At 39.4% G+C, this 10699-nt stretch overlaps 1 protein-coding gene across 1 annotated transcript; it reads left to right on the forward strand.

The window, feature by feature from the left end:
- The first annotated feature begins 4179 nt into the window (after positions 1-4179).
- LOC101293925 (polyamine oxidase 1-like) lies at positions 4180-10080 on the forward strand. Its single transcript, XM_004307177.1, has 10 exons — positions 4180-4267; positions 4359-4608; positions 4818-4943; positions 5031-5092; positions 5183-5337; positions 6591-6734; positions 7768-7917; positions 8776-9030; positions 9360-9441; positions 9549-10080. Exons 1-10 carry the CDS (start codon positions 4216-4218, stop codon positions 9746-9748), a joined length of 1476 nt encoding a protein of 491 aa, XP_004307225.1. The 5' UTR covers positions 4180-4215; the 3' UTR covers positions 9749-10080.
- Positions 10081-10699: the final 619 nt, after the last annotated feature.

Below are 10699 nucleotides of genomic sequence, written 5' to 3' on the forward strand. Positions count from 1 at the left end.
CTCTCTCTCTCTCTCTCTCTCTCTCTCTCTCTCTCTCTCTCCCATCGATTGATTGCACAAGAGGAAGAAGTGAAGCACACTCTTAATATAAAAAAAAAAAAAAGGAAGAAGAAAAAGATGGGTGACAGATCAAAGGACAAGGATCGTAGTGTTGGTGCAAAAAATTTCGGGAGAGATTTTTTTTTCTCCTTTGATATTTGAGAAGCCTTAGACATATCCATACGACGATCGATTAAGGGGATAAGGTACCGTTGTTACCCATGATTGTTCCTCCCTTTCTCCTTGATCAACTTTGTGATTTATAGGGGCCTTTATTTCTTGGTCCTCGCTTCATGTCGTAGTGGGAGTATTGGAAGGAGTAGTGTTTTCACGTTCTTCATAATCTTATCGTGTTTCACGTTCTTTTCTTCTTATCTACTTGTTAGTCAATATGGACTTCGATCATCGAGCCTAATTCATTAAGTGAGGGCCCAAGCCGAAATTTTATACCCCCACAATGCCCCCTTTTTCCTTTTCGTACGAGCTTCGAGTGCGGGAAGGAAAAACACATAAATACCAATCATTAGTATATGAGGATAAATAGGAACTATTTCCACATGCTTCAACCAACACTTGGAAAATGATTAGAATATCATATAATGTTTCGTGAATTTCGAAATATTTAACGTCCGGGGACAAATATCTCATGAATTTCAAAACATTTAACGTACGGGGACGAATATCTCATGAATTTCGAATCATTTAACGTCTGGGGACGAATATCATGTACTATCTCTTAGACTGCATTTCATTTACTGTCTCATGGACTGCGATATCATTTACTGTCTCTTGGACTGTGATTTCATTTACTGTTTCTTGGACTGCGATTTTATTTTAACGTTCGGAGATGAATCATTGAATGCCTCAAAAGAGGCCTTAAAATCGAAAATCATGTTATATGCGTAATGTCAAAATTAACACGACAAACTTTATGTAAACAAGTTGTTCACCTTTGTTTTAAAGACACTACTTCAAGTTTTCGCTATAAGATGTTTGCCCCCGATCTAAGTTTTTGTAATGTCAACTTGTGTCCACCAATGAACACCTGAAAAATCGAAACCTTCCCATAGACTAACACAAATTCCACCACAGCTTGTGTGTGTGTGTGTGTAGTCCGTCTCAGTTGCGGATGTCCGCAGCTGAGAAAAATCCTATATATATATATGCAGTCCTTCTTTGCTAAGGATGCCCTTATTTATTCTTACAATGCGGATTTCCACTTTAGACTCTACTTTTCGATCGAATTTTCACATCTCCATCATCTAGTCTTTAGATACTAATGTATAGATTATCTCTAAAAAATTTCAGTCAATTTGGTTATTATTAAGGTACTCAAATTCGATTAAACTAATGGATAAACATAATTCTGTCGAACTTGAACCGTTTATGTTTAAAACAGAAAAATGCAGTTTTGAGTTCGTTACTTGGCATTCACCAAGGTTGGAGCGATATTGATATTGAGAGTGATTATGTCCTATTGGTGGCTGCCCTTGAACGGGAGGAAGAAGATTTGTCTGAGGTGGGCCGAGTTTTAGGAGATTGTAAAGACCATATGTCTACTTTTCATTCTATTAGAATTCGACACGTACATCGGCAGGGAAGCAAATGGTGTAGCAGATAGATTAGCTCACCTTTCTAGTGTGGGGTTGTTGGATGATGTTTGGTTAGGTGAGACTCTTGTTATTTTTCAGGACGTTGTCTACGAGGATATTTGTAATATTTCTACTGTAGCATGGGGTTTAGGTGGTATGTCCCCCCGTTGCAAAATTATAATATTAATATAATAAATGGAACTGGGTATGGGACTGAGCCTCCCAGCTAGGCTGGGTTTCAAACTCTTTTTTTTAAAAAAATAAAAAAATACGAAATGCACCAAAGTTAGGAGTTGATCAAACTTCGTGTAAAAAATTTTCCTTTTCATTTCTAGAACCTAAATAGGCAAGACTCAGACTTTGAGTGTCTATAAACCAAACTTTGATTCATACCTTCAATAAGTAGAACAGCTACATTTTCTTCTCTACAACCGTTGATTCCAACCAAAGACAAATTGGTTTCAGTCGCACTCGATAGGTTCTAGATGGCCAAGTTGGACTGTTGCTTTGAACCATTTATTAATTAACTGTCTGCACCCCAAAAGCCTCTCCGTCCCAAATCGCTCTGTTTATTATAGAATTAATCAGCAGTAAACAATATAATCTTCTGTTCTCTTTGGTATCTTTAGGACCACAGTTACCTATATATAGCATCAAATTCCAAATTCTGGGTCAAAGAAACTTGTTCCCTTGAAATAGTTGGAACAAGAGTAACAAATTTCCGATTAAATTACAATGACAGAAGGTAGAGTTGATTGTTACAGTAGTCCTGCTCACTTGTGTCCTCAAATTCTTTATTTTTTATTTTTTTTTATAAAGGGACGTCAAATCCATTGAAACTAAAAATAGAAGTACAACATAAACACGATCATTGCTCTTGGGCATGAAATAAATGAACCATTCAAAAACAACTCAGAAACTTAAGACCTAGAGAACCTAAACACCCTAAGCTAATTTAATGTCATAAACCATAAGCGAGGTCGACACAAAAACATGCCTTGGTGGCAAAAGAACCAAGTAACCAGCCACCAAAACACATGTAGGAAGGGTCAAGTACTCTGCCCATCATTATTTGACCAATTTCGGGACCACCATACGTAGAGAGGGATATCGTAGACTATCAACCACCCAAGTTATAAGCCAAAGCCTAAAACCAAAAAAAAAAAGAGCTCTACACCCGTAAGAAGCCTATTCTAAACTAATGAAAAAGGAAAAATAAAACAAAAACCCAAGACCGAAGTCCATAAAGAGCCCCGACCGAGGCAACTACCCACAAAGGGCCTACAGATTAAGCCCAAAACCTGGAGATCCAATCAGGTGGGCCTAGCCCCACTATCTCGGCCCAAGCCCTAACATCGCCCTTGGCCAACCCTCGCCACCACTGCTGCCAAGCCGGACCTTCGCCAAGTCGTCGTCGCCGTCTAACCCACATCGTTCAACGTCAACCACCACCCACCACCAGTCACCGCCTCGCACCAGTAGCATCTAGATTCGGAACAGAACAAGGCTCCCTCTTCGACTTGCAAACAATGTCGAATACGATTGACGCGATCAGACCTAGCCCGTCGAAACTCCAAGTTCCACTGGCCTCCGCTCCATCCTTGTGAAACCCCAGGCAACCTTCGATCTCCCTACACAAACCAGGCTCGAACACTGATAGAAGGAAGGGAGAACCCGGCCGATCTTCTACTCCAAATCAAGGGCTCGTCCCAACAAACCCGTCCGGTCGTACCAGCGTGCACCGTCTAGGCCAGAGGTCGTCGCCGGCGCCGAGACACAGCCGGACAGGCTCACAACATGTAATCGGCCTTCTCCTGCTCTCTAGGGTTTTTTCACTAATGGCTCCGGGTGTACATTCTTACCAAAATAATCCTCAAATTCTCTTACATGAGACTTTTCAATAAATTAAAATATCAATATATCAGTACCATTGTTACAAAAATATTTGTTATAAAAATTAATGTAGAATAAATGTCACTCCTATAAACAAATTCGTATCTCATACTATATATATTTAAGGCCGGTTTTGGGAAAACGAAGGCTCAAAATAAAGTAAACCCACAACATTCGAGACCTTCGTAAATCCTGTCACTGCTCGATAACGCCACTGATAATCGAAAATCTAGAAATACTCATTAATAATTATAGTATTGTATTTCTGTTTGACTTTCGTTCCGTGCTATAATATGTTTTGTAAGAATGAAAAAAGAAAATCAAAATTACATTGACGCAATCGTGAAGAAATTGGATACAAACTAGCTAGAAGTAGTAATTTTGTATATATGGAAGCAAGCATCCAACTCTATTTACCATTTTCTCAACACACACAAAAACTACGGTGAGTGTCTACTGTGAAAGAAAAGGTTGGATCAGCACTATAGATTTGGCCTTTATACCACGAACCACGTCGACAAGTCAATTCCGGTCAAATTAGAGACACACCGAAAAAAATAAAAACTTCGTGTACAACTCAAAATCCTTCTCCGACTATATATACAAACCGACTCCCGCTATTTCTTATCTCACACAATAAGCATTACCTTCTCTCTCTCTCTCTCTCTCTCTCTCTCTCTCTCTCTCTCTGATGGACTCTCCTCATCGCTCCTCCGTCATCATAATCGGAGCTGGAGTCTCCGGTGAGAGCCGAAACCACCGTTCGGTTGCAATTTCATTTTTTTTTTAAATTTCTTGCTTATTAATTAGTTTTGTTATTGAATTTAATTGAAGGCCTATCCGCGGCGAAGCGGTTGATCGAGAACGGCGTAGAGGACGTGGTGATTCTCGAAGCTTCGGACCGCATCGGCGGAAGGATCCGAAAACAAGAATTCGGAGGCGTCTCGGTGGAGCTCGGCGCAGGTTGGATCGTCGGAGTCGGCGGAGAACAGCTTAATCCGGTTTGGGAGCTCGCCGAGAAGACGAACCTCCGGACTTGCCTCTCCGATTACAGTAATGCTCGCTTCAACATCTACGATCGCAGGTCCGGCCGGAGCATTTTAGCCAAACTTGTATCTGTTTTAGCTTAACGTGCGCCGCCGTGTGCGCAATGCACTGCTCCACCGGCGCAAAACCAATACGCAGTTGCTGCTATCGTGCGCCGGTGGTGTACGTTTATCTTGGAATTCGAAGCTTGAAATTCGCGGCGCGTGAATAGTTTAGACTGACGGGAGTTTTGATTGTGTGCTGCAGCGGGAATCTTATACCGAGTGGAGTCGCAGCGGACTCTTACAAGAAGGCGGTGGACTCGGCGATCGAGGAGCTGAGGAAGCTGGAAGCGGACGGCGGCGACGTCTCTAAAGTTACCGAGCCGCCTTCGTATGTAAACTGATACTGATGGAGTTAGATTTGAAAGTTGATGAATTATGATTTATTTAGTTTAATTTTACTTTTTGGATTTTCCAGTACGCAGAAAACGCCGATAGAGCTGGCTATTGATTTCACCCTGCACGATTTCGAGATGGCAGGTCAGTTTTTTTATGCAATGATTCAAAATGTATGCTATGTTAATGCCAGAGCAGACTCGTTAATGCCATGCTACTCAATTTTGGGTGCAGAAGTTGAACCCATAGCAACCTATAAAGATTTCGGAGGACAAGAATTTTTAGTTGCAGATGAAAGAGGGTACGAGCATTTGCTGTACAAAATGGCCGATGATTTTCTTTTTACCTGTGAGGAAAAAATCTTGGACAGTCGTCTCAGTCTTAATAAGGTACGCTTTGCACCAACCATACAATGAACAAAAAAATTATTTACTGTTACTCAATAATTTCTGCAATATAGTTCTGTTTCTTTGCTTGGTTGGTTCCAATCATCGTAGGAATGAAAACAAAGACAGATTTGGAGGTTTATGATGAGGAGCAAATCTGATTTTCTGTTAGATAATGACGTTTCTGAATGCTCTTTTTTATAATTAACTCGTTAACTTTAATTATCGCAATCATGTTCTGACCTTGTAACAAACTAACAATAATTGTATAGCCACAAGATCCTCCAGAGCTTCAGTGGCCCCTTCTAGCACTCATAAATTAGTAGGCCCCAAAATTCCCAGTTTCCTTTACACTACACAGTGCTCATTATGAGCCAAGACCAATAAAACGTTGATGCTGAAATGTCAAATCGGTTCAAGTAAGAACACGAAAATAGGGAGTCTTGTCACTTCTCTACACTAAATGGGTTGGAGTTGTCCTCAGGACCTCACCTCCTCAATGGGTCTACTACAATAAATCTACTGTATTGAGAGTTCTGTAGCTGACTAACGAGTACTCTATATATAATCGGGGTGATACATTTACCTCCTCAATGACTTCAACAAATCTCTTTTTTAACACACTATTAAAACTCTAAGGTCTCGTTTGGTTTGCGAAAATAAAAATAGTTTATTTATCTCTCTCATGAGAATGAAAAGAAAGTGAACGGGAATGAAATTTCAAGAGAAGTTTTTATTTCGATATTTGGTAACGCAAGGAAAGTCATTGGGAAAATTCTTAAAAAATATAATAAAATATTATGATGTGAGTAATAAATGCCGGGAAAGAATGAATGAAAGTGGTTCCATTGGATTTTAGAATGAGTCACTTTCCCCCATATTTTCCATTCAATCAGGAAAGTATTTCCTTTCTTTTGACATTTCTAAACGCAGAAACGCAGAAAAGAAACAACTTTCGTATCATGCTGCCTACTTTCCGGGAAACAAACGAGGCCGAAGAGTTATAAGCCGTTGATGTAGCTACGTATTATGAAATATTGATGTTTTTGGAGCATTTTAAGTGTAGCTCTTGTTTCATATCTGAAGGCTGAACCTCAGATTGCACAGTTCTTCATAGTTTGAATGTAGATAATGTGACGGGGTTGTTGCGTTGGGCTCTTCCCATTAAATATTTATTCTTGTGGTCAAATATTTCTCTGTTCATAGCATTTATGAAGATCTTTTCTGAATTCATTGAAATCCTTAATTTGGGGCAGGTTGTTCGGGAATTGAAGCACTCGAGGGACGGCGTTACGGTAATGACGGAGGATGGTTGCTTCTACCAAGCAAATTACGTGATTTTGTCAGCTAGCATTGGAGTCCTCCAAAGCGACCTTATTTCCTTCACTCCACCCTTGCCCGTATTTCATTTCACTCCCTTCTCTTCTTTGTCTTCGTATCAGTTTTTGCTCATCAGTTTCTGCTTTCATTTCTGTTGGTGCAAGAATGCGTCGGTATTCTGAATATCTCTCCTTTTTTACTAGTGGGAGAATCTTGCTCATACAGTGCATAGAGGCTAGGTCCTAGGATATGGGTCCCTGTAGATGGGAGGTTGCTATTTGTGTACTTGTTATTTAAGGTGTGGTCCAGAATGATAAAAAAATAATATTAGAAGAAGTCAGGGTCTATGGATCGCAAGGATCATTAAATAAGGTTCACTGCTTGATGGTCGAGGAGAAAGATTGATCCTGGGAATTTGATCTTTTTTTTTCATATGCCAATACCATGGATCGTATATGATCCACAGAATTCTAAGTTTCTAACCCATACTCTCCAACAGATTACCTTGCTAGCTGGTTTGTGGTTCAGTATGTGCGAGTCTTGAATGCTTGGATGCAGATCAATATAGGAGCATAGTGACTACTGAAAACAGTGTGACACCTATATTGTTAACTGCTCTTATTAGGAGTTTGCCTTATTATAGTTATAGTGCCTTCATAGTTTGTTAAACTTTTTTGACTTGAAAATAGTAATATGACAATCGTCTAGTGTTGGCATTACTTGAGTAACTAGTGATCATTGCCTTCATTCTCAAATCATGGTCGAATTGTCAACTGTATGAATTGTAGCATTCCCTCTAGCAGCTTCTTACAGAAGCTGGCATTGCAAATTATATGATGTAACATGTTGGAGTCACATGTAGTTCTAGCATAATTATCCTAATCCATATGCTTCCTTGCTAGCAAAAGACCTACAGTTGTTTATGTATGGTCTGCTTAGGCAGGCTAACTGTGACAAGGATATGCTTTTTTATTATTTTTTGAGTTAAGATAACTGGTAAAATTGCTCATGATTGACCGAAATCCTAGCTATCTCATTCAATCTCTCTTCTGAAATTGTTATTCAACTTTGCTTCTGATTAATACTAACATCATGGATTATTTAACCACACAGAAATGGAAAACTGAGGCCATAGAGAAATTGGATGTGATGGTGTATACAAAGATCTTTCTCAAGTTCCCTCGTAAGTTCTGGCCATGTGGACCTGGGAAAGAGTTTTTCATCTATGCCCATGAGCGAAGAGGCTACTACACATTTTGGCAGGTTGGATTCAATGCTTGTCGTTGTTGTTACTAGTTAACTTAAACGTAAATTTTCCATGCTGCTGCCAACAGATTTACAGATTCAGTATTTTTCCTTGTGCATAGATTTTGCTACTATATATCCTTGAATATTATTTTGTTCATTTGAAGTATTGTGATTCACATTGGAAACTTTTTCTTCTAGGGTAGTAGCTGATAGTAAGTTAGTAACAGAGGTTGCTTTTGCCTACTGTCCTTGGCATTTTACCTAATTGTATAATATTAGCTACGTACGGATCTTCTCATTTCCACCACATGTTAGATATGAGGATTTCGCTTTTTTCCCTTTCGTGTTGTTTAGATGACCATCAAAGTAGTTTTGAAACAGGATAATTTTAACATGGTTCCAGCATTTTTGACAGTTGGTCAGTAGTTTGGATCCCTACCTATTTCAGGGAGTTCTGTCAATTTGTTAAAGCTGGCAATAATGGTTACATTTTGAGTTCAGTCGCTATCTCTAGAGCTCTACCTATTGTTCATTTGATTTAAATCAGAACAATGCATAATATAATCAAATCTCAGACCTGTATACCAGATCATTGTTTTCGTTTTATTAGGAAGAAATCGGTATATTTTAAGTACCACACATGGCTTTTTGTGGAGGCATTGTGTATTGTCAATGGACCAAAAAAAAGAAAAAATTGTGTATTGTCAATGTCTCTTTCCCTTATAAGATATATTATTTACTTCACCAATATTATGGATTCTAATAAAATGTGTAATTGAAGAAATTGAGCATATTGTAATCTTTGTTTGATGCGTATTGTTGTCTCCAACTAGCTGGCTGCTAATCTCTTTTTGTTCTTTTCAATGTCATCAGCACATGGAAAATGCATATCCTGGATCCAATATCCTGGTCGTGACGTTGACAAACGGGGAATCAAAGCGTGTGGAAGCTCAGTGTGATGAGGAGACGGTGAAAGAAGCCATGGGGGTTCTTAGGGACATATTTGGACCCAACATTCCTGAAGCTACTGATATACTAGTTCCCCGCTGGTGGAACAATAGGTTTCAGCGTGGCAGCTATAGCAACTACCCGATAATCTCTAATCATCGAGTAGTTCGTGATATCAAGGTTTGCCATTTCTCCAAAGTCCTAACTGGAACTTCTTTACATCACGTGTAAATCAAAATTAATTTCACTGATTCTGGCTGCTATAGAAGTGATGGTTTAAATTCTTACATGTCATCTTTAACACACCATATATAGATAGTAGAACCATCTGATATATATAAGTTTTACTGAAAATGATTTCTCCAAAAGCTGCATTAGATGAAAGATTGAAAGCTATACCTGCATGAGTCATAAACCTGGGTTAGGGAATATCAAAATGGTACATCTGTATTGGTCTATTGAAATGTTTATGAATTGACATCAGATTTCTCTTCTTTTTATCATATCAGGCCCCAGTAGGCTGCATCTTCTTCACTGGAGAACATACAAGCGAAAAATATAGCGGCTATGTTCATGGTGCATACCTCACTGGTAAGGAATTAAGTAAAAGTTATGTTTTCTATGTCTCTGTACGTGTCTCCCAATCATAAATTTACTTCCAATGACTTAAATGTGACTTACTCTTTTATGATCATTAGGGATCGACACTGCAAATGCTCTGCTTGAAGAAATGGGTAGGCAGGAGGAAAGGAGTAGCGAGAATAAAACGTCGTTGTCAAAACCCGAGCTAGCATTAACTAGTTCACTAAATTTGACACAAAAAGATGCTGTATCGAATCTAAAATGCGATGTTCCTACACAGTTATATCTTGGCTCTAAACAACCCAAGTTATATTAGACTACTTATGGACAGACCTCAATTAGTTTGTTATGATGGTGAAGATATCACCCTTAAGAGAGATTAAATTGATGGGTTTGGATAAACTTCTTGTTTAATCCTTGGCGCCATTCCTAGGGGGAAGCAAGGGAGATGCAAGGTTTTGGACTTCAAAAGGAGCTGGGATGGGGAACACATGTTACAGTCCCTCATTTAGATTAAGGGGGAAGAAAATTGGAGCAAGTAGTTCAGGTTCTAACTGTATTGGTGCTTAATGTGTTACACGAGAATAAAGGCCATTTTCATTTTCTAACCATATAATTCCATATATAGACATCCCCATGACTAAGGTGGGAAATTTAAATAAAAGAGATCAAGGAAAAAGAAAGAAAAGGAAATAGAAAATAGGAATAGCAGTTTCCTTTTCAATTTAGAATTTGTTTCATCTTTCCGAATTGGTTTTGGAAACTTTGCCTCTAACGGTCGAAAACTGCAACCCTTGTAGAACTAGGAAATATATGACGCCGACGTCGCATCTGATATAAATAACACAGCAACGACATTCCCTCTCCACCGTCGTTCCAATTCACAAAATCCGTTAACATCCAGACATCAACGATCGTTTCTCTCTCTCTCTCTCTACTAAAATATGGCCGGAAACAAAACAGGCGGCGACGAACCAACGTCTCCGCCGCCTTGGCGCTTGTATGTTGTTCTGCTGTTGGTCGGGTTATTATTAATCATCATTCCGGGTATGATGCAGTCGCCGAGATTGATGCCCAGGGCAAGCAAGTGGCGATTACTGAGTCGGAGGGCGCCGCCGGTAGCCGTGATACTTGTTTTGGCCGCTCTCCACGTTCAGAACCTGAAAAGGATAATTGGGTCAGAATCTTTCAAAACTGCAGTGCGGCCTTGGCTTTTGCTTACCTTGTTCGTGGGATTATTTTGCACCAGGAATCACCAATGTGCGAT

The sequence above is a fragment of the Fragaria vesca genome, linkage group LG7 (assembly GCF_000184155.1).
Source record: "Fragaria vesca subsp. vesca linkage group LG7, FraVesHawaii_1.0, whole genome shotgun sequence".
Lineage (NCBI taxonomy): Eukaryota > Viridiplantae > Streptophyta > Magnoliopsida > Rosales > Rosaceae > Fragaria > Fragaria vesca.